The 24758-nt window shown below is 37.4% G+C and overlaps 3 protein-coding genes and 1 long non-coding RNA gene across 6 annotated transcripts; 2 read left to right on the top strand and 2 right to left on the bottom strand.

The window, feature by feature from the left end:
* The first annotated feature begins 1727 nt into the window (after positions 1-1727).
* LOC116201804 (MLO-like protein 6) lies at positions 1728-7249 on the top strand. Its single transcript, XM_031533216.1, has 14 exons — positions 1728-2097; positions 2207-2264; positions 2521-2771; positions 3197-3313; positions 3429-3489; positions 3649-3737; positions 4918-4992; positions 5081-5175; positions 5361-5410; positions 5526-5566; positions 5660-5869; positions 5967-6034; positions 6117-6177; positions 6393-7249. The coding sequence occupies exons 1-14, from the start codon at positions 1975-1977 to the stop codon at positions 6891-6893; spliced, it is 1800 nt and encodes a 599-aa protein (XP_031389076.1). The 5' UTR covers positions 1728-1974; the 3' UTR covers positions 6894-7249.
* Positions 7250-7275: 26 nt separating this feature from the next.
* LOC116201805 (NAC domain-containing protein 2-like) lies at positions 7276-9033 on the bottom strand. 2 transcript variants are annotated; one of them, XM_031533219.1, is made up of 3 exons: positions 8777-9033; positions 8379-8665; positions 7324-8198 (listed from the first exon to the last, which is right to left on the bottom strand). In XM_031533219.1, the coding sequence occupies exons 1-3, from the start codon at positions 8952-8954 to the stop codon at positions 7659-7661; spliced, it is 1005 nt and encodes a 334-aa protein (XP_031389079.1). In that variant the 5' UTR covers positions 8955-9033; the 3' UTR covers positions 7324-7658. The 2 variants fall into 2 exon arrangements, with proteins under 2 accessions (XP_031389078.1, XP_031389079.1); XM_031533218.1 differs by having other exon boundaries at positions 7276-8198; positions 8379-9033.
* A 6268-nt stretch (positions 9034-15301) lies between these two features.
* LOC116199004 lies at positions 15302-18140 on the top strand. Of its 2 annotated transcripts, XR_004155456.1 has the most exons (6): positions 15302-15960; positions 16261-16393; positions 16602-16738; positions 16877-16965; positions 17095-17178; positions 17581-18140. It is a non-coding gene; the product is annotated as an uncharacterized LOC116199004 (long non-coding RNA). The 2 variants fall into 2 exon arrangements; XR_004155455.1 differs by having other exon boundaries at positions 15304-16393.
* Positions 18141-22127: 3987 nt separating this feature from the next.
* Positions 22128-23506, bottom strand: LOC116198653 (fasciclin-like arabinogalactan protein 12). Its single transcript, XM_031528850.1, has 2 exons — positions 23102-23506; positions 22128-22888 (listed from the first exon to the last, which is right to left on the bottom strand). Exons 1-2 carry the CDS (start codon positions 23399-23401, stop codon positions 22454-22456), a joined length of 735 nt encoding a protein of 244 aa, XP_031384710.1. The 5' UTR covers positions 23402-23506; the 3' UTR covers positions 22128-22453.
* Between the last annotated feature and the right edge of the window lie 1252 nt (positions 23507-24758).

The raw sequence follows: 24758 nt of genomic DNA on the forward strand, positions 1-24758 counted from the left end.
TTTACCCAAAAAAACTAACTTATATATATATATATATATATATATTAGTTGAATCTTTGTGTTTTTTTAATAATTAACCAAAAATTAGTAGGAGCTAGTCCAACTCTTAACATCACGGCATACGCAACGTATAATGTATTTACACTTCTTGGCTCCCGTCAGTGGGAGTCCACATCGTCTGCAGTAGTGACTTACCGCCTTGTCGTTCGCACTATTTGTTCCGCATATCATGGCTTCATCATTTCGAGCCACTAAACTAAATAAATTACGAGAAAGAGGTATATCTGTATAGTGGCATTCGTCTTCGATTATGAATTAATTGAATTAGAACTTAATTTTCGCTAGTGAAACTTTATGCATCCTTCTACTTCTTAAAATATTATGTCCGATTAGATTCACGAGTTTTATAATATGCGTAGAGAATTCTCTCCTCATATATCGGGTGCATTATGGCATTTTATAGTCTCCACGTTTGGGGCATAACATGTTGAACAAACCTAGCTACGTTATCTTGCAAAGAGAGACTCAGGTGACGAATGACTCCACTGTTACATAGCATGGGACGTGCAGCGCGTAAAATTTTCATTAAATTTATAAATAATTGGGTTATCTCCAATTTAAAAGCTCTATTAGGGGGGTCTATAATTCAACAAAGTGTGTCCCATCCGTTGCACAGTATCCGCACCACATGGTAGGATATACTCGGTGCTAATTGTTCCCGCAAATGAAAGGGTTGACTGCGAAGGCCGTTGTTGTTGCGGAACCATCAGCCTTGCCTTCCCACCGTCTCTGTCATTTTCACATAAACAGTCAGAAACATCGTCCCGTATTTTGAATTTCTTCCCTTGAATCTTTCTCTCTGTTTTTTTTTTAATAAGTAAAATGGTAGACAATAGCGATGGCAATCTTACCGCCCCGCTACGTAATGTTCGGACTCTCGTATTCAATCCTGAATATATCAGATAAAATAAACAACTAGCGTAAGCACTAATCTCGTCGGCTTAGTACTACCAGAGAGCCCAGTATAGTTAACAGAAGCCAGTATCTTCTAAATCCAAGCGAAGAACACACTTTTAGCAAATGTTTTGACACAAATGCATAAAGGAGATACATTTGAGTCCCTGTCTCCATCTCTGAACGTGAAAATATTAGATGACATTAGCGCATATACTGTAATCTTTTTTATTAGGATTATTCAGGAAACTAAAAACATTTTAATTAGAATCTGAGGTATTATAGGGTGATACCTATACAATCTAGTTATTTGTTTCACATTTATCTTAACATTTAGTTGAAATTTACATATACAATTTTAGTGAGTGAGTCTCATCTAATAATTTTTTGATTTATATATTACAGTATGCGACTTTCTCATCAGAATCTGACTCACTGTTTTGTAAAAAAATCTACCCAATCTAGCTATTTATCACATTTATCTTAACATTTAGTTGAAATTTACACATATACCATTTTAGTGCGTCAGTCTCATTTAAAAATTTCCCGATTTATATATTGTAGTACGCAACGTTCTTTTATTTCACATTAACATTCGATTAAAATTTACATGTGCCATTTTAGCGAGCTAGTCTCAACTAATAATTCCTCTCTGATTATGTCCAAATTCACAATCCATTGTCTAATATTACGCGGTAAAGAAGTCAAAGTCAACAACATGCTCTTGCTTCTTTCTCTCTCCCTCTCCCTCGCCATTTAATAAGCACTTCCCTCTTCTCCCCTGCATACATTTCAAACTACTACTGTGCTGAAGCCTCCCCACAAAAAATATTGTCCTTCCTTCCTCAACTTATCTCAAGAAACCTCGTCCAAGTCCGACCCAATTCGCCTGAATATACTCCAGCACGAATTGATCCACCAGCCGCTGAAGCAGAGGCCGTGGATGAGCTTGGCCGAGTCTCTTCCCTTCTCCTCTCCGCCGAAGCCTAATAAGCTTATTTCTCCAGTTCAGTACATCCCATGGCGGGACCATCTAACGGCAGATCGCTGGAGCAGACACCAACATGGGCAGTCGCGGTCGTCTGCTTCGTCCTCGTTCTGGTCTCCATCATCATCGAACACATCATCCACCTCATCGGCCAGGTATGGAGAGCTTCATCCTTCTGGTTTTACTTCACCACGACATGATGAAGAGGGAAAGATTCTTTTGTTTCTGATGGGCAATGGTCACTGTTATTTTAAATCTGTGCAGTGGCTGAAGAAGAAGCACAGGAGAGCACTTTACGAAGCCCTTGAGAAGATCAAATCAGGTAATACTCATCATCACCCAGGGAACATTATGATCGATGACCCAAATTTTCGGTCGTGATCTATGATTATTATGGTCCGTGAGGGCTGCTAACCGTTAGATCAACACTTGAGATGGACGATATAAAATGGTCAAGACCGCGTCATATAAAAATGGCCAAGACGGCATCATGAACCGTAAATAATATGAAAAGTGAATTTTTGTTCACACTTGTTAATGATTATGTCTTGTCGGCGGGCTCGGCTGTCATATGTCAGAGCTGATGTTGTTGGGGTTCATATCGCTGCTGCTGACGGTGGGGCAGAGCACCATCTCCAACATCTGCATCTCCCAGAAGGTCGGCTCCTCCTGGCACCCCTGCAACGAGCAGGCCGAGGAATCCAAGTACCCGTCCACCGAGGAGGACTCTTCCGAATCCGACTCCAACCGCCGGAGGCTGCTCTCGCTCGCGGGCTACCGTGGCCGTGTCCTCGCCGGCGCTGCCACCACCGACAAGTGCGCTGCCAAGGTGTGTGTGGATGCTGTAGATTTTATGTTTTTTGTCACTCGTAAAAACGTCGGGACATCCCACACCTGCGTGGGGCCCGTAGGATGTCGGCTCTTCTTACCTCTTTCTTTCGCCCAGTTCAGACCATAAATCGTCTCTCGTTCATACGCGAGGCACAAGTTGGATACCTCTCTAATTTTGACACCCGGAAAATCGACATGAATCGTAGTAATGAATCCTCCAATAATACAGAAGAAAACCTTTCCCGGAATCAGCGCCATCTTGGCTACTCGCGTCTGCCAGCCTGATTGTTTTAGCAAAATCTTTACGTGTATTATCGGGACATTCACATTGAATATGACATAGGCAATGTCATGAATCCGAATTCATCTTTTTTCTCTTTTGTTTTTTTTTTTGTTTATATGATGCGAATATGATATTTGCAGGGCAAAGTTCCATTTGTGTCGTCGGATGGGATACATCAACTACACATTTTCATCTTCGTCTTGGCCGTCTTCCATGTCCTATATTGCATCCTTACCATGGCCTTAGGGAGATTAAAGGTAACACTAACATGCACATGCATGCAAAAATAAGAATGTTCAGGACTACGCAACGTTTTGTCATATGAATCAAACGTAACGCTGGGTTGTCACGGTCCGTTACGGTTGTTTTCAGATGAGAAGATGGAAAGCATGGGAAAAGGAAACGAGGACGGCCGAGTATCAATTCTCGCACGGTTAGTAAACCTTTTTCCCCTTGCATTTGGACATCATGTTCCAAAATTACTCTTATTATTGTAATTAGCATATAACATTATAATTTTCTTCATAAATATTTGTAATTAATTAAGGGAGCAAGAAAGGGTTAATGAATTTTTATTTGTGGTGTGGAGCAGATCCGGAGAGGTTCAGATTTGCAAGGGAAACATCATTCGGCAGGAGGCACATGAGCTTTTGGACTAACACTCCTGTTCTCATTTGGATTGTAAGTGCAATTACTCCTTGGCCCCTCTTTTTTTAAAAAAAAAATTTTATTGCACAAAGCTTTATTTCTATTTGCGAAAATAAGAAAATAAAAGTTGGATGATGCAATTGTTTTTCTTGCTTTCCGCGGTCTCTTTCTTCCATGACATTCATGCTAATTCTATTTTACTAATATATTCTCAATCATTTCCTCGCTTATTTATCGGTGTCGGTCTCGATTAAAATAAAAATCATATTGTTCCAGTTTAAAGCAGGCGCAATTCATAATTATATAAAGAAATTACAGATCTTTCATTGATGCACATAATTTTCAAACGGTCATGGTTTATGCGAGACCGATTGATTAATATTTTCCGGCATTTTTAATGTTAAGAGCTGCAAAACAAAATGATTTTTTAAATTTCATCGAAGTCGTTGACTTCTACTTTCTGATCTATGAAGGTAGCGGTCTATGAGGATTACGTTTGAGAATTAAATATGAAAGAAAGCGGCAACAGAGGAAACGGTCTAATCGGGGCGGTTTGGATGTGATGACACGAACAGTGACACTGTTGGACCAAGCATCATTTTGTTTTTCGGTCTGAACCCTATATTCAAAAACTCATTTGGGCCCAACTAATCTAATCGAACTGTCTCGACCTATTAAGAGATGAAACTCTCATATCATGGATTTTCTACATTCACAAGATCTCAAATGTGAACATTTCTTGAGCGGAATAAGTATCGAATCGTTTGAATAAATTCATGGTGATCCACTACTATTTTGAGGATTCATTCATTTTCACTAGTAAATATTAATATCTCTTTAGTTTGACCACTTGATCATTTGACTTTCAATTTCTCTTTTTTTTTTTAATTATCAATCCGTAAGGAAAAAAACTAACTATTTACATTTGTAATTTTCCCACAGGAATGATTAGGCCTATTTGAATTCTTAGCTGTAATTGGTTTATTATTGTATAATGACCGCGTAATTACATAAAGGTTTTTTAAGGATTATTTTTAGTAATTGTCATATATTTCATCTCATTGTTTTGACTTATCATGAATGATGATGATTTCTATTATTTTTCCATGGGCATGTTATTATCTTTTATAATTATAATTGGAAAAATCTGATCTCCTGATTCCCCGAATTAGTCTCTAGAATCTCTTTGATTTTCTATGTTTGACTTGGGCAGGTCTGTTTCTTTAGGCAATTTGTGAGGTCGGTTCCCAAAGTTGATTACTTGACCTTGCGACATGGATTCATCATGGTAACTTATTAAGCTCTAATTTAATAATAATCACCCGTTTCATTTACAATTTATATAAAGTCCCGACATAATACTTTCATTATTTCAGGCACATTTGGCACCACAGAGTCAAACCAAATTCGACTTCCAGAAATACATAAACCGGTCCCTCGAAGAGGATTTCAAGGTGGTCGTAGGAATCAGGTCTGTTCTACTGATAATCCATTATTTTCTGCCATATATACATTATTTTCTTGTCCAAAATCAGAGTCGATATAAGTTGCAACGGTTAATGTCATTTCCAGTTCGTGCACAATCTGATGGTCAGCCTTGTCTGATCTGTTTTTATAAAGTAGCTAATGGGGAAAAGCTTGTTGAAATGTTTTCAGCCCTCCAATCTGGTTCTTCGCGGTGCTCTTCCTGCTCTTCAACACGCACGGTGAGTAGAGAATGACCCGATTCTTACTTATCGACATGCATTGCTTCATTTTCAGCAGTTTTGGCTGATCTTCTTTATATGCGTAGAACTCATTTCAATTTGTGATCTTGGTCAGGTTGGAAATCCTATTTGTGGCTGCCCTTTATCCCACTGATTGTAAGTACAGCTCAACTCTACCACATAAATCCGGTTTCTCAGGCCTGTTAGGACGTTGGATCTGACAGCAGAAACTGAATGGACTTGATGCAGATAATCCTCCTGGTCGGGATGAAGCTCCAGGTGATCATAACCAAGATGGGTCTCAGAATCCAGGAGAGGGGAGAGGTCGTGAAGGGCGTCCCAGTGGTGCAGCTTGGCGATGATCTCTTCTGGTTCAATCGACCCCGCCTCATTCTCTACCTCATCAACTTCGTTTTGTTTCAGAATGCGTTTCAGCTAGCTTTCTTTGCATGGACTTGGGTAAGCAGACTTCGGTATATATCATCTGCATATGGATCCATGTATCTTCATATGGTGAACATGAAGTGTAATGAGATCTTATGTTCAATATTTTCAGTGGCAATTTGGGATGCAATCTTGTTTCCATAAGCAAACCGAGGATGTCGTGATCAGAATTACAATGGGGTGAGTTTCAGTTCATTCTTCCGGTGTTAAGCACGGGATCCCAAACAGTTTACTTACCTCTTGGAAATTGATTTTGGTACAGGGTCTTGATTCAGATACTCTGCAGCTATGTCACTCTACCATTATATGCCCTTGTGACACAGGTAAAAAATGCTACATCGACACTCTTGATTTTTGTTGTTCTTGTGATTGCCTATACTTGATCCAACCAGCATATGCTAGGAAACCCAAAAGAAACCGGAACATGAATTCAAACCTGACATGATCCGGGCGAACCTGAGATGGATTGCTTCTTAATAATGCTATAAAATGATGTACAAATAGTACAATATCAAAATTCATGTATTGGCATATACAGATGGGTTCAAGTATGAAACCAACAATATTCAACGAGAAGGTGGCAACGGCACTGCGGAACTGGCACCAGACGGCGAAGAAGAACATCAAGCATAACAAAAGCTCTGTCACGCCGATGTCGAGTAGGCCCGGGACGCCCTCCCACCACATGTCGCCGGTGCACCTCCTCCGGCACTACCGGAGCGAGATGACCGACAGCCTCCAGACAACTCCAAGGAGGTCCAACTTCGATACGGAACCCTGGGAGACGGACTCTCCCTCTCACCCCCACTTCTTGCACCCCGGCGAGGGCTCCTCGTCCTCCCATCACCACCCTCTCAGCAGCCGCCAATACCAGCGAGAGACAGAGCTCAGCCCTGTTGCCACTGAAATGGCAGAGACCCAGAGGTCGAGTCCAACCCAAGTGGCTCCAACTTCTCTGCCACAACCGGATCGCACACAACACGAGATCCATATCGGGCCCAAGGACTTCTCATTCGACAAGAGAGTGGGCGGGACATGATAGAAGCAACGTGTGCCACTAAACACGTGGGGAGATAGCGAAACGGGAGAAAGGAATGATGATTTTCACTGACTAAACTGATCTGGCATCCTTTCTCGGGCAGTTTTTCTTGCGAAAGTTCATAATTCAGTGCAGATATAAATTATAATATGGTAATTAGTTTTGGTTTGTTCTCCTGGTTCTTTCCTTAAGACATGTAGTTAGTAGAATTCGTTAATGTAAATCGAAGTTCCAAACCACACAACTAGAAACGTTGTTGTCTAGAAACATGAGGGATGACATCTTTCTAGTGTGATGTGGTTGAGAATAGTCATTATTTTTTTGATAATAAGGTAACTCTTCCGAGAATTCCTGAAGCTTAGACACACGTTCTTATTTGATCTATTTTTTTTTTCGGTTACATATTTGATCTTGTTTTTTATGTTATACCTTGTTGTACACAACTGTGACTTTTTAAAGAGCCATGGAGATTATCGACGGAATCGGTGCTCAAAGGGTTAAGGAAATTTACATTCATGGATATTCATGCATCCAATTATTAGTAACTACAGGGTTCATCTAGCTAGCAGAAGAACTGATGATATCCTGTATTTGCTGCGCTTTCTACGTCTTATTCTGTATAGCTGTTTAATTTCCCCTTCCGAGTTTGCTAATTGTGGTACACGAAGGAACGGAAACTTCCGGGAAAGGAATCACCAACGTATAAGTCGCGGCTGTTACCACCTTTCCATTCGGGTTTTATCCCTTTGTACCATACGTAATGCCTTACGGCAGGGCTGTGAGCAGATGCTTCAAAGCCCAGTCATTGAGCTCCGGGAAATCAATCATGCAGTCTGACACCTGCAAATTGAACAAGTCGTCCTGATTCCGGCGTTCATTGTATTGGTTTGTCTCTAGCGTGCCGAGAAGCAGATCTTCATCCGTGATGTCTTCCTTCTGCTTCTTTTGCGGCTGAATAAGGTCTCCCGTCACATCATCCTCCACAGATGTCCTCTTCAACGTGTTGACTTGATCGTAAATGTTGGGAACTGCACCGGGAGAATTGTTAGATCCCTGAAAGCTTATGCTGCGAATGTTTTCCATGGCAGGCAGGGATTGACCGGCAAGTAAAGAAGCAATCGCTTGGCAATCTCCGTACAGATGGTCCATGTTCATGCTGGTGCTGTATTTGGACATGGGGCGTGCAATCTCAACCTTCGGTGACTGTGAGTACCACACAGGCTCGGAGCTTTGTTTCTCCTGGTCGTCTGCGTATTTTGGAATGTTAACTTTCCGTCGCACTCGGCATAAGACCCAGTCGTCCAACTGTCAAAGAGATCCAAAGCACTTTTCACGCGTTCTATGTCATCCCAGAAATAACAGAAAATGGTGATCAAACAGAAAGCTAGTGTATATGAACTTATTATTTGAATATTTCATCTTAGGAAATATTTAAAACTATTTGTAACTGGAGTTGGGTTCAGAGTTTAAGATGTACCCACTTACTCTCATGGAACCTTTCAATCTCGGCAGTTTGATGGCAGCATCGGGCAGTCTGTACTCGCTCATAGTCCAGTCCGTCTTGACCCCCTTAGGAGGCCGACCCGTGTAGAAGACAAGAGATTTCTTCACCCCTATGCTCTTTGATCCACCAAATGCAAGTATTGGCTTGTCAGTTCCAGTAGCTTTCCAATAACCCGAGGCTGCTGCCCTGTTCGGCCTCGCCCCATTAGGATACTTCCTGTCTCTTGGACTGAAGAAATACCACTCATCCTCCCCGAACAGAGCTTTCTCTGCACACATAAACAAAGGAGTATTTAGCAAACTTGTCGAATGGATATGGAAAATGAAAGGAATATATGGAATGTAAAAGAGAGGGAGAGTGAATGGGTTTAAGAACAGACGAGGCAGCTCCCACGGGTTATACTTATACAGGTCAATTTCAGCGATCACCGTTGCTGGAAGTGGGTGTGAAGTCACTTTGTTCTGCAGGTAGTGAATGATGAGCTCTTCATCTGATGGGTGGAACCTGAAACCGGGAGGGAAGTGGAATCGGGTTGAAGGGAGCTCCAGTTTCTCCATTTCCAGAAGGCGTTCTTCCTTGTGAAAGGAGAATGCCTGGGATGGGAACAAGAGAAGGAGAATCAGTCCGATGATATCGATTGAGTAATTTTTCGGAAAGAGGGAGAGAGCACAGTGTCCTTTCGATGCAATATATGGTGAAAATTCCATGCAGATGTGGACGTCGATTAAGATATTCGACAGGGAGAAGCCAAAAATAGTTGACAAAGTGAGAGATTTAAGAACAGGTCCGAAAGCAACCGGCCCTCCCTGTTGGAAGTCGCTGTACAGTACTACCCGATCATAGTAATGGAAAGTGTACATAATTGCAATGGAAAAAGCTTGATTGGTTTGAGGTTTAGGTCCGGCCAAACTAATGGTTTCGGTTTTGAGATGTTTTGTTTCGGTGTTAGTCATGGAGCCTGCTTTATATTGAATCTGCATATGATTCTCATGTAATCATGATCAGTAAGTAAGTCTTTGGGCCAATGTTTCTGATAATGTAATGCAGAGTTATTGGACCATTACATTTTAGTGTGTGCAGCAATAGTAGAGCTTCTATATTCGTGAGCCACATTTCGAGGAGCTTCAGTAGATTAGAGTTCCTGTCCATAGAACATAGTTTTCTCCGGGCAAAGCAAAACGTAGGTGCTGTCATCACTCATCTCCGACGACATAGTAATGCCAAGTGCCAACTGGAACAAGCTTGGACCCTTCCCTAATTTGAAGTTTGGACCCGAAAGACTTCTTCGTCTTTCATTCCAACTTTAGCCCAAATCTCATCTATCTGGAAACTTGCAGCATATTTTGCCTTCACTCGCAGCAACTCTGTTCCATTTCATCGTAAATGTGTAAGAACGCAGCCCGTATTTAAGCCACTTATTTTCTTCCGAGATTGATTTTGAAGGCTATCCACCAGATCACTTCTTTCTCAACTGATATCCTAAAGTGAAAGAGCGGAGTCATTAGACCGATGTCTCAAGATTTCTTGATCACACAACCAGAAGGATATGAAAAAATCCTTACGGTGTTCTCAGAATCAGATGTCTTATCGATGATAGTTTTCAATGATGATGACTTCTTAGAACTAGTCGAGGCGGCTAAATCTGTCAATTAAACGCTTCCATCTGTCGCGTCATGATAAATCCGAGAATGATCATCTCCTCGAGACAATCCTTGTTCGTCATATCCACTAGTCTATACACACTTGAGGCCTATCCAGTTCACAGGGATGGAACAGGAATGCATTTTCACGAATATCCAATTCCGTCCCGACGGCTTCCCACCGTATATCGTGCAGCCATTGTATGATGCACTTATCTGTGCCGATTATAATCGAAATGACCTGAAAGCCGAAAGTCAGGATCTTTCAACTGACAATAGGGGAAACAGGTTAGGAAATTGGGAAAAAAAATATATTTGAAATCTTTTATGACTACAAAACAACGATAATTCCTAGGTTGTAATGGAAGCCGCAGAATAAACTTTGAACAATATCTGCTAGTAGTAGACTAAGCATACAAAAACCTACACCTTGATGAGATCGATGCGTATTGTGTCGATGGAATCCTATGTGCTTTTGTTTTATATTTGCAATTCTGTCAATAATTTAACAGTGGATATCGTTGTTTTATTCGTTAATGGCTCGATAGGAGGAACGAGAAGCTATCCAATTCCCGGAAATTCTGGTTCTCTTTGAATAGACCGAATCAATCTACATAGACAGATTCTGGACCCGTCGACGATGGTCGGTGAGATCGGGTATATGTATAGCTTTCATTGGAAATTCTTCGCTCCATGTCAGAAGATTTATTTTCATTCTACAGGCCATTAATCTTGAGCTGCTATTGAGGATTTTACTGTTGTCTGTCATATGAAACTCATGCTCGGCAAACTACAAAGTAGATCGACGAAACGTAACTTAATTTGATCCGCTCGAGAATTATATTTGGCCTAACGTATAATGGTGCTCTTCCTTGTTCAGGAGAAGTCTACATATGTGCGTGAATATGCTATTTGGCCTAACCTATGCGCGACGGAGAGGTATTATACCCTCACTTCGGGCAATTGTGTCATAAAATTTTCTAGATAGGCCTTCATTTTTCACGCACACACGCACGTAGAGAAGGTCGGTTTTAGTCCTCAATCTTTGAAACATTAATGCTGCGTTTAGTTTGTAAATAACATTTTAAAATTAGATTTTAATTTTGAAAAAAAGTTATATAAACGGTTATGTATGGGACTCACTCTTTAATTTTGTATGAGTTATTTTGTTTTATTGTTGGTAGAATTAAATTAAAGTGTAATTTTAAAATCACACTAATAAACCAAACAAAGCTTTATCATTATAGTCAATTTTGTTTTGGTCGATATTTGCCCTCAACCTTTTTCAAAAGAATTGGTTTTAGTCCTCCCGTCAACTCAATTACTTTTTCCGTTCAAAAAAAAAACTTTTCTTCTACCAAAATTATTTTCAAAATAAAGCAACTGAAAATTTGCAAAAGGGGGAAGAGTGGCGGCGGGGCCTCGCCGGCAGCCCTACTGGGCCGATGGTGGTGTGGGCGTGGGGATGGCCCCACCGCCCCTCCCCTTCCTCGTTTGATCTCTTCAGTTTTTTTTTTTTAATTATTTTGTTTCTAATAAATTATAATTTATAAAATGACTTTTTTGGACGGAAAAGTTAAGAATTTGACGAAAAATTGCCTAGAGGACTTAAAAGTGATGCTACTGTGAAAGGTTGAAGACAAGCTCAACAAAAAAAGTGAACGATTCAGGACAAGTTCTAGCACAAATAAAAGTTTATGACTAATTAAAATGGAAAAAGTGCGAAAGGTTGAGGACCAAATATGTCATTTCCCCCTTTCTTAAATGTTCGTACTCATTAATTTTTTGAGCATTTATCTAATTTTGAGATTTTCATATGAATAATAAATTTTAAGTAAAATACACATATTTTGAATAAGCTAAATAAATTTAAAGTCAATTACTTGGTTAATAATGATCTTTTCAATTTTATTACAACAAGTGAAATAAATCACACGGATTTCAAAAGTTTATACTTAGACTTTTAGTAAATACTTGATTATAACATACTAGAAAATAGGGGTTTATTACAATCGTGGCACCACCATCGATCTGAGGTGAAGATTTCGTTCAAGTCCCGATGTTATTCTTCTTGCCCTTATATTTTCCCTCCTAAGACCGTGGCCCTTCGTTTATTTTAAAAAAAAAATTAATTGTACCCTGCCTTCATTTTTATTTATTATACTATAAGATCTTCTCAATATTCACTATATCTATAAGATGGCAACCGAATTATTGGTCCATGACATTTTATTCTTGAATATCTGGGCCATCCGACAAATAGTAGATATTTATATGCTTAAATCTAAACAAGGGTTCTAATAGCACACTCCAAGATTAAGGTGGCATTTGGTTTGAGGATTGTTTAGGTAACTGAAAATACCTTAAAAAAATCTGTTTATCAAAATCCTTAGAAATATAGGTCGAGCTACGAAGATTGTTTAGGAAGTATATTGGATTTTGATAATATCAAAAGTAGTATAATATTATAGCAGTTGATATGTGAAATAATTTGACGAAAATGATGGAATTATTTACAGCTATGTACATGTTTGATAATCATAATATATTCGCTGAAAAAGTACAACATATTGCCTCAGAATTAGGAGATTGGTCTTACCTTAACTGAATTAAAGTCAACTGCTAGAAACTAATAAATTATTTATATTAATTCAGTTATTTATAAGCACAAATTGCAGTTATCTATTACAATTTCAGGAGTAATAAGGAAAAGAAAGAATGACATACTGACATCATAGCAATTTTTTCACATTCCCTAGTTTGTCCCACCTCTCAAGATGGGTATCTCCAGGAATTGCGGGATTTTAAGAAGAATTAGATGGTGAAATATTAAAAACTCTATGCCCAATTGGCCTTTCAAATATCAGTGTTCGTATCGAAAATATAAAAAACTTTTCATATTTTTCGATGAAATCATGAATATCCTCAGTCTAGTGGTTGAGACTAATTTCATTCTCGTTCGAGTGTTACTTGACCTTGTCAAAAAGTGTTTTCAAAATATTTTAAACCTCCGCATTGAAAGTAAAGTCCGGTCACTCACAACAAACTTGTCATTGCACCACGTCCTCATGGCTTAGAAAGCATTGACGTTTGGTCTTCTAAATAAATAGTTACCTAATTAGTTTTATTCGTTATATAATCATTTATGGGGTTAATAGCAAAAAAAAACATAACATTTATACTTTTTTTTTTATTTTAGCACGACCTTTCGAAAATTATTCAAAAAAGCACGACTTTTCATTTTATATCTCAAATCTAGCACGACATTAAATTTTCTGTCAATTTTAACGGTAGTGTCACGTGTCATTACGTTATTGGATGAGTTGATCCTACTTATTTTTATTTTAATAAAAAATTTCTTTAAAAAAAAGGGATGGGTCGATTGAGGCTCGAAGGAGAAAGGGGTAGGCGGTAGTGGCCTCGACCCCTGCTATCGTCACCGACCCCGATTGAGGTGGTGATGGCCGCAATCGAGATCACCACTATCGGAATCGAAGGAGCCCAAAATTGGAGCTCCTTCAATTTCGGCGGTGGTGGCCACGATTGCGGCCACACAACTTTGATCAAGGTCGGTTACGACCCCCATCATCATTGCTGACCCCAATTGGGGTAGTGGTGGTCACAATCGAGGCTGCAACCACCGGTCCCCACCTCCTTCAGGCCTCAGCTCATCAGCCGACTCTCCTTTTTTTTTAATTTCATAAATTTTTTAATTAAATAAAAATAAGTAGGACACACTCATCCAATGACTTGACGACACGTGACACTACCGTTTAAAATTGACAGAAAATTTAACATCGTGCTAAATTTAAGACTAAAATGAAATTTCGTGATTTTCTAGACAATTTTCAAAAGGTTATGATAGAATTAGGGAAAAAATGTAAAGATGGTGATTTTTTAGGTTATTAACCCTTATTTATAAAAAAAGTAGCATATAATAGGTTATTTCTTTTTTCTGAATTGATGTTCACCTAGTAACGTCTTTCCATAATTTGATGCTAAGCCAGTAATTAACCAATAATTATTAAAAATAGGATTTATTATCAATATAATGATTTCATTAGAAAAATATATTTTGTGTCCTGCTATTGTAATATTATTAAAGTTTCATACAGATCATTTCCAAGTTTGCTTCATATAGAGATATTTTCAGGTTTTACATGGATATTTCTCCATAAAATTCAAATAAATCAAACATACGAACTACTATATATTTTGTGGATTGGATTGCTGATACAGAGTTAATTAGATATACCTTTTTCTTAAAAAAAAATAGAAATAGAAATAGAAATAATTGAGGGAGAGGAAGCAAGGTTTGGTGGGGGCACGGCCTTGAGGATGCCACAAGCTTTACTTGGGCATTTCGCCAACCCACACCCCCTCTCTCCCTTCTCAGCTTCGATCATCTTCTTTCCTTTATAATTTTTCAAAGTTGTATTTTTAAAAATTATTATTTATTTTTCTAATGAAAAATCTAATGAAAGTTACAAGTGGTTATAAATAAAATGAAACTATTTTAAAGGTACACGCTTCAATTTCTAGCAATTTTGGATTTTCACTATCTATAATCTATACCTATATATATAACATAAATAAAAATGTAAAGCTCACAAAAGTGTTTTTCGCTTTTTTAAAATTCTAGTTTTGCCCTTCAATGTACATAGACATTTTTTAAAATGCCTATTTTTTTCTGCTCAATGTTTCTGGCATTGTTATCGAAACCGGGCCGCACCAGTCGGTTCGACCAGTCGAATCCGAAACCAACACCATGACCAGTCCAGTTCCAACTTTAGATCGAAAATGCACTTTGAACCGTTGAACCCACAGAACCGACCGGTTCATGGGTTCAATGGTTGGACAAATATATAAACAAAATTATGAAGTTAGTCAACAATGTGGAGTTTTGAACCTCTCCCCTCTCATTCCAAGTGCACAACTTCCCCTACTTCTTAACCAACTAGGCAAAATCCGGCGTTGCTTTGTTTCTTTATCAATTAATTTTCTTCCCTAAATATTATGCATTTTTAATGAAATTAGATACATATTATGCATTTAATTATCATTAATATTACTTTAAATATTAAATATTATGATTAATTAAATATGCGGTCCGACCCATCGAATCTCCAATTGAACCCATAAGTCCATGAACCCATACCTATGTGGTTCGATGTCCGGTCCGATTCTAATAATACCGGTATCTTGATACATCTTCGGTTTTTTGTTGTGCCTTGATTATTTTATAATCGAAATGCCTTTTTTAGTGGGAACTCCTCACTCTATATTCACACATGACTACCCATTGTGCCTTTTCAATATAAATTTATCTTCATCTATAAAATTAATATATATGTTAGTATAAAACTCCTTAAAAGTGTTTTTCGATTTTTACTTCACAAAAATAACATTTAATCTATCCGATATGTAAAAGTATGAAGCTCCTTTTGGTATTTCTTGATCTTTTAGGTTCCAAAAATAGCCTTTTCATTTTCTCTACACGATGTTTCCCATATAAACCCAGTCTCTGTTGTTATCTGAACTCCAATAAACGCTCAAACTGTTGATCCCTCCTTCTTCCCTGCTTAGTGCCCACCAGATGCTCGACAAATTGGCTCTTCCATCGCTGCTTGAGACCTTACAGAAACATAAAAACATTTGTTCCTATCTTATATTCAATTACTCGCATAGAAGATTACCGCCCATGTCTGCCCAGATTGTTTGAGTTTGTTGATTATGGTCTACGCTCATTAACATGAGCCAGCCACAGAGTTTACACCACCAATGTTGCTACCACCTTGTGCATTTTTGGTTTGTATCTGTCCCTAACATGTAGGGCCATCTCATTTTGGTGATCAATCATACGATATAAACTTTCGTGCTGCCTTCAAAACGTACTGGTTCGAGTATTTGACCGGTATTAAAGGTTTGTATTTGATCCGTAAGCAAATAATGTCTGGGAAACTTAACAAAGGGGAGAAATTATTGTCCCCAATTTGATTGGTAGATGCTTTCAAATTGTTTGCCAAGTTGTTTCCCTCATGACAGTCCTGTTGGCAATATTGGAATGGCCAAAGCTTCTTCGATCCCAGTTTCCCTCTTCTTCTTGGCCTGTATTATTATACTTTCACTGAATAAATAGATATTCCTCTGTTGATAAGGACTATAAAGTATGACCCATGACTTCCCTATGGTACTATTGAAACAATGTTGCTGTATCTGACAGGAAAAAAGAAAAAAAACAATGTTGCTGTAATGAGCTTGAGAATATGCCAGACCAGGAGCCGTTGAGGAGCGAAATATCGTGGATTCTTTATTAAATATCATTGGTCCCATGTTTGGCTGGTTCAATAGGATTGGTAAGGCTCATAATTTTATATTTCACGAGGATTTCTTGTTGCTGCCCATTTCGTGATTCATTTAGTTGATTAACTTGATGTTTCGTGCATGGCTTCTTCTGTAGTAATAAAAGAGTACTAGAAGATTGGATGAAATGCTAAAACCTTAAAACTTAGTTTATGAGCGAAAGTAATTGACAAAGATTGGGTTTGTTCCCCGCTATCTCAGGAGCTCAATGTCTGGGTTTTGCTAGAGACTTGCTCTATAGTGCTAGCAAAACGTTAACAACGGGTACACTTTGGAGAATGAATTGAAATCAAGCTATGAGACAGTCGTCCAAGGTAGGCTGGGAAGGCCATGACAAGGTAAATTGCAGAAGAGAGCAGCTTTAGTGAGATCTATCTGATTCCAAAATGGACCAATGATCTTTATTTATTTTCCAACTGATCCTTTTTGCGTAATGGCCAAGTACTCTAATGGATCACATACTAAAACTTCTGCAGATATCTTAGCTTCAATAACTTTAAAGGTGAAATTCTCACGGAGCTTGCCGATCGTCCAGGACTTCGCTATCTCTATCGACAATAAAAATGTATGACTGGGAGAATACCGACGGGATTATACTCCCTTCCAAATCTTCAGCATTTATAAGTCTCTGATCAACTAACGCATCTCCAGTTACCTTGCTTGTGATCATTAATCTTAATTGGTTTTCTTGTAGGGATGTTGGCAACAGCCACTTGGTACTCTGAGGGAGTTGACATGGAATTAAAGGTTGCTTTCCAGCTCTGAGAGTATAAAACATGTGAGTCACTTGTGCTTGAGTACCTCTTCTGAAATTTGTTCTAAAGTACATGCTCCCGGGGATTAAATCGAATCGCAGTTTCCTGAATAATAACTACTTAACCAGGGAAATTCCCTCACAACTTGCCAATATGGTCAGCTTGGAAATTTTGATTTCCTCTTCAAGAGCCCTTTGTTCATTTGTTAACATGTATATTTATATAATGTATTGAATTTTCGGAGTACATATATTTTTCTGTTTATAGACATAATTCACACTGCTTTCTCTATTTAAAGTACTTATAAAACAAGAAAACTTCTGGAGCAATGGCTACCGAACTTGCTAGTATGTAGCTCTCAGTATCTGTCTACCTTCCACAACTCGTGATATGCAACTTTACAATCTGTTCACATATGTTTATAGGTACATCGAGGGGAATTCACTCAAACCGGGTGTGAAACAGATCTCCACCTGGTCCTCGAATTTTCTGACTCGGAATTCATATTTTAGTATGAGAGTCCAAAACACTTAATATGGTTCCACATCATATTGATCCTTGAAGCATTCTGACTTTCTCTCTTCTATCTTCCTTTTCTTTCTTCGGTGCCTTCTTCTTCTTTTTTCTCTTTTTTTAAGCCGGAACATGATGACCTGGACTTTTGTTCTTGCATCTCAATTTAATTGCACACTCCTATATCTGCAAATTGGACATCAAGACTCTTGAGTTTTCCAGTCGCGTAAGTTTACAACAACAGTTGGTAGAATGCCTGTCAGGGAAGTACTCCGAGTGAGTTTTTCAATCATTTCTTGCTTTCTTTTGTCAAAGAAACCTCTTATGCTGTACCTGCTTCAGAGGTCAATATAAACTTATTTTGAAATACCAATATGTAATGCAGTTTATCGCCCGAGCTGCGTAAAATTAGTTTAATTCTTTGTATTTTGTTGATCTATAAATAATTATTTATAGTGTCGTGTTACTTGAATGCTTGGCCATTCTCTCTGGATTTTCCTTTTGAACAGCTTACGGGCCATGTCAAAGAAATGATCATCTTTGTGATCCTCCCAAATAGAAGCAAATCAAACACTGAAACTTATCACTGCATTTATATAGTGCAAATATGAAGGATTGTCAATATGTCCTGATTTTTGCATTGATATTTGAGATTCACAAAACAACAGAAACACGTGCGTGTTCTTTTACTAATATTTAAAAAAAATGAGGAAAAAGTAGTTTGTCACTGAGTTTTGAAAGTGGTAAAGGTTTACTCCATGATCTTTCAAAAGTTGCACGTTACCCCTAACCTCTATAGGAAATATGCAACTTCTGAAAAGTCGGGGAACAAACTTTTACCACCGTCAAAGCTCAGGTGGCAAACTGCTTTTTCATCTAAAAAAAGGAGTATGAACCCATTAATTTTATTAGCCCAAAGCTTTTCCCAAAGGTAATTCCCAAGGAAACTCTATCAGAAATAGATAAGGCAATCTAAGCATTAATAAAATCTAGGTGTCAAGTTATATAGAGTTTTTCCCCATATTAGACTCTCTCTTTTTAACTTATTCTCAAACTAGATTTACTTTGAAAATAATTTCCAATCTAGACTTTTTATGTAAAATCATTTCAATTCAATCCCTATTCTTTAAAGTCTTCTAAAAACACCCTAAAAAAGTATAACTGGATAACCATTAAAAAAAATAGTTGTTTTGACAATTTGGTTAACCGGTTAATCGTGTTTTTAAAAATAATAAATTCTATATAGAAATTAACCGGTTCGGCTATTTTGGACAAAATTCTTAGGAGTCAAATGTGAATTGAAGCCAATTTTTGTACCCATAAAGATACTCCTATGTTTTATTTACTATACCCATTTTTCCGATTTATTTAACTAAAATCTACATAAACATTAATTGGGTTCGGCTATATTAGACGCAATTTTTAAGAGTCGAATGTAAATGGAAGTCGATTTTTGTGGATTTTTTAGTTTTGCTAATATAATTTTGAATTAATTTTACTATTTAAATATTTTAGTTATTTTACTTAGTCATTTTATTATTTTATATTTTTAAAATTATTTATAATTAAAGATCAGTGGACTGTGGGTAAAATGATTGTAGTAAGTCACTAATCAAATCGGTTGTTGGTTACAAGCCAAATTGAAGTAGAATTGATCCTCAAGTACATTCTTGATTTTTTTTAACCAAACATACCCATCCTCGGGCGTTTTGTGGATGAGCAAACATTTAAGAATTTAATTAAGGATAAATGATAATGGTGTTTTTTTTTTCACCTATCCTCTATTGAGTTAAGGACTTAAATCAAACAAATTAAAATGTTTCGGGAATATACGTAAAAAGAGGAATAATGTTACCTATTTCTTATTGGGCAAAGGACTTAAATCAAACGAATTGAAAATGGGGAATGTAAATAAATAAATAAAATAATGTAAGTCTATTATGGAAATTAGTTTTCAAAGAAGTTTATTATGGGAAATATTTCACAAAAGAGATGCAAATACTTTGCTCATCCACCAAGGCCAATTAATGGGTCGAGCGGATTATCTAATACTTTATTAGGGTTGGATTCGAAAATACAGAAGCAAGGGAGAAATTTTTAAGAAAACGGAAATCGAAAATGTGAAAATAAATGGTTCGAAATATAATGATCAAATCATTTGGCCTAACAAATCAACCCAATTAACTGGTACTTTATTCGAACCGAATTCAATTCGAAAACACGAAATAAAGAGAAAACAAAAAAAACTCAAAAAAAGGAAAATAAGTGGCGAGCCAGGAAATGTCCCCATTCGCCCCAGGTCCACTAAATAAAGGGGAAACAAAAAAAAAAGAAAGAAACTCAAAATATAAATAAAATAAAATAAAAAGAAAAATAAGTGGCGAGTGGAGAAAATACTCCCACTTGCCCCCAAGTCCCATAGTGGGACCCGGTTTCATGTCTCGTATATTATTTGGTAGTTCAATTAAAGAAGGATTTGGAAAATGTATAGAAATATATACCAGGCTTATGGACCCTTCTCTAGCCGAGGGGGGCAAAAAAAAAAAAAAAAGCAGAGAGAGAGGGAGAGGGGGAGTGGGGGTATCTGAAGAATGTCCTTTGGCCACTTGTCATCGCCATGAAACAAGTATAGAAGCTAACAGAAAATAATCTGTGATTGCCACAAAAAATCAAAAGGGGTTTACCATACTAACGCCACCCAATGGGTTCTAAGTTTGACATCCAGTAAGACTATCCGTACCATTTTATTAGCTATTAATATTTCTATTTCATTATACTATGCCTATGGATCTTCTTCATATTCGAAAAAAAAATTCTTAAAAATATTACATTTCAAATATCTGGATGCAAAAAAATATTATATTTTTTGATTGATTCAAGCGGTTCACCGCTTGTTCTCCTCAAGTAAATGTATCAAGTTCGAGTCTTGTGCATATAAAAAATCTACGCTGTGAGAGTTTTATCCATTTGCGGGCCGACTCGGCTCGACTAGATTAGTCATGGCTCAATTGAACTTCCGGATACTAGAGTTCACACTGAAAAAATATTTGATTTGAAAGAATTGTAATTTTTTATATTTTACTCTTTATAAAAGAAACTTTACTAATATTTCTTTATAAATTTACTTTTCACTGTTTTCAATTAAACGAATAATATTATATATGTGAAATAAAAATGGTGTTGAATTAACTAAATGTGCCTTTTTTAAAAATATAGAAATTAGAAATTGAATAATGAAATAGCAATATTAAAAATAAAGTTTGAAAAAAAATCGTTGCATAGAGTATTATCAATATTAGTAGAAATAGTGCTTGAAGAAAATGAATATATTGAAAGCATATCATTTTTATTTTTTGAAATTTTTTAATCTTATAAGTATTCGTATCTTTTATGATTTTGGAATATAAAAATTTTTAAAAATCAATAAATATAACTTTATTACACTTGATTTTGCTTCTGATATGATTATGTAGAATATCTATCTAAAAGATTTTGGAAAATAATGATTATAAGATAATAATGAAAAAATTTGGAGTCAAATCGTGAACTGAAAAAAGTTGGCCAGAGGTTGTAAAATAATATCATAGTATGGGGAGTAAATTGTAAAAAAAACTGAATAACGAAATTGAAATAATAAAGGATGGGAAAAGAAAAAAAAAAAAAAAAGAGTTGTCACCCCATGGGAGAGTTAATTGTGAAAATAAAAATGATGTTTAATTAATTAAATGTACCATTCTTTTTAAAAAAAATATATAGAAATTTAGAAATGATGATATAGCTAGCAATATCAAAATAAAGTATTGAAAAAAAAAATAGAACCTTAGAGTATTATTGACATTAGCAGAAATAGTGCTTGAAGAAAATAAATATATTATCATTTTTATTTTTTAAAAATTTTTTATCTTATAAGTATTTGTACCTTTTATTATTTTGGAATATAAAAATAAAAAAGCACTCAATAAATAGAACTTTATTGCACATAGGTTTGCTTCTGATATGATTATGTAGAATATCTATCTAAAAGATATTTAGAAAATAATTTTAAGGATTATAAGATAATAGTGAAATTTTTTTGAGTCAAATTGTGAACAAAAAAAAGTTATAAGACATAGAATAATATCATAGTATGGGGAGTGAAAATATATGTGCCACTTGATACTTGTCAGCCGTGGGAGAGTTACTTGCAACTCTCCTTTTATATATATATATATATATTCTCTATCGATTCATCATATCAAAAGGGATTGACAAAATGTTCTAGAGAAATTTTAATGAGAAGTTAGCATCATCAAATTAACTCATACAATTGTTTTCCGATCAGGAAGCGTGGGCTCGTATGTAGAGATCACAAGCATATGATGAACTCATGTTTTCCCAAGTTCTATAAATTTAATTAGCTATTTATCTGTTGCATGACTAGTGCATAATTAAAAACAATTAACTGTAGAGGAAGATGCTGAAAAGACTAAAAAGGAAGACATCATTGCTTTAGACATAATACCAAACAAAAAAGAAAAGCCTTAAAATTTCCAATACATAAAAAATGAAAAAGAAAAAAACAATGAAGGAAAAGAAAAGAGAGAGAGAGAGAGAGAACAGAAGAAGCACAAGACTCAGACTTGACATCTGTTTGCCCTCATCACAATTTCTCTCATACTACACTTTGACACCCAAATGACATGCAATTATTCAAACGAATTCACCTCCACTCCCATTCACCAAATTCTCATACCATAAGGCAAAATTTCACATTCTTAGATCCCACGTCACTTCACCTTTCCCATGTCACAAGTAAAACTTCCCAATCAACATCGCCCCGATGATCACCAGCCAGTAACTTGTGCTCGATTTCACCGCTTCTGATGCATCGACGGGGGCACTATCTGCTGCAGGCCCTTCTGTGGTAGCGGCTGCGCTCTTCTTCTTGGACTTGGCGGGTGCCGGAGCCGGTGCGGGGGGTTTGGCACCGAAGATGCTCATTGGAAGCAAGACCTGGTCGACCTGATAGACAGCCAACTGGCCGTCGGAGAAGATGGTGTTATCAACTGCCGCGTTGGTGACCCCAGTGGAGACGTTCACCTGGTTTCCCGAGGTGGTGATGTTCATGGGGAACTCATAATCGCCGCTTCCGCCAGCCTGCGTCCTCAGTGGGTTGCTCACCGTCTGGAACTGTGCCGTCGAGAGGAAGTTCGGAATGACGTGGAACTGGATCAGTTCGACCTATGCATTCGTTCATATTGGAAAAAATCAGGAGATGTTGCATGTTAAATGCAATATTATTAAGTACTAGGTCCCTTGAAGACCCATTTAACGTGGCCTATGAGAAATAGGTCAGCACAAATATTTAATCAAAACTCTCATATAGTGGACCTTAGTCAATCTAGACATGCTTATTTATATCTCGAATGGATGAAATTCGAAAATTTGATGAACCTGGTCCTCGTTGGAGAGCGAGTTGAGGGTGCCAGACCGGAGGCTCGCAAACGCATTATCGGTCGGGGCGAAGACCGTGAGGCCATTGTTGGAGTTGTTGAGCTGGGCATTGATCTGGTCAGCCACAGCGGTGCTCTTCATCAGCTTGAGAAACACGGTGAATTGGCCGGCCTTCTCAAGGACCTTGGTGATGTTATCGGGGCCTGCTGGCGCTGGAGCCTGAGCAGGCTGGGCTGATGTCGTGCCGCATTGGAGGAGGAAGAAGGCCACAAGGAGGGAGAGTAGGACTAGCTTCACCATCTTTTCTATATGGAAAATAAGGAATGGAATAGTGAATATACAAGTGAAAGGAAACTCTATTAAGGTTGTGTGAGGGGGAGAGGGAGATGGAATGGTATTTATTTGAGAAAATGGGGAGAGGGGTTTATTTATTTATAATCATTAAAGTTGGAGAAAAATATTTAAAAAATTAGGTAAAATGTTGCAATATTAGTTCGGGGGTATTAAAAATAGTAGTTAGCACATTATAATTGGACATGAGAGGTCGGAGAATGATTAGAATTAAAGCTGTAAATTTCACTGTTGCAGCCACTAGCTTGCTTGAGGAGGCAGGAAATAATGCTGGATCGGAGGCAGATCCCAACTGGGCATTGCCCAAATAAAAGTCATGAATGATTGCATTATCGCTTAGCTCGTTTTAGGCCGTATGAGTGTCACGAGGCTACGATCATTCATGGTTTCTCGCAATGAAAATACTTCGTGAATAAGTATTCTTCAGGGCAAGCTACGCTAGCAGAACGATCGAGGGTGATTTGAAGGTCGATGTCTAGACTTTCTTATAGTGTTTCTATGGAATGAAGGAATGTCTATGAATGGAGGTTTATGAGGGTTTCTCAAATGGGACCCAACTTCCTCAAGTCTTATCACGTCCCCCAATTTCTTTCTTCTTCTTCTTCTTTTTTTTTTTAACAATGCTTGTTGTTTAAATCTCAGTGTGGGGCCTTCCCATCAACACCATTGCAGATGAAGGGTTGACTTAGATGTATGATATTTTCATCTTTTGTTTCCTCTCTAGAAACTTTTTATCTCATTCTTTTTAGAATTTTTTCGGATTATTGAAGGGACTCGTAAGACTAATATGATATAAGAAACGAGGATGTGCACTATACAAGGCATGAAAATTCCTATTAATAAGAACTGAACTCAAGATCTCTTGGTTCAGAGTTTAGGGCGCGTCACACTGTCCCGAACTCCCTTTTTCAGTAAAATTTATCAAGTTAAAATCTTAACATAATTGAAATTTGTGAAAAAGGAAAATCGTTTTAGTTTAGATATGGCCTTTTAAATTGGGCCCCCAATAATCTCACTCACCATGCTCCAAGCCAACTGGATGTTTGTTGGGCCATCTCTTCTTGTTTCTGCTGTTGAGTGGAATCAATCACCTTGATAGAGAGATGATCAGACAAGATGGCTTCTTTTTTAGGTTAATTTCATGCCATTTTCATTCCCTTTTCCAATAGCTGGCAGAAGCCACAGGACAATTCCAGATTTAGATAAGTTTCCGGACCCGATTTCAAAATTTTTACAGTTCTCACGACACCGCAAACTATCATATCACGCAAAGATATTTGATTCTGAACATAGAGATCGTACTCTA

Source organism: Punica granatum, chromosome 3 (genome assembly GCF_007655135.1).
Source record: "Punica granatum isolate Tunisia-2019 chromosome 3, ASM765513v2, whole genome shotgun sequence".
Lineage (NCBI taxonomy): Eukaryota > Viridiplantae > Streptophyta > Magnoliopsida > Myrtales > Lythraceae > Punica > Punica granatum.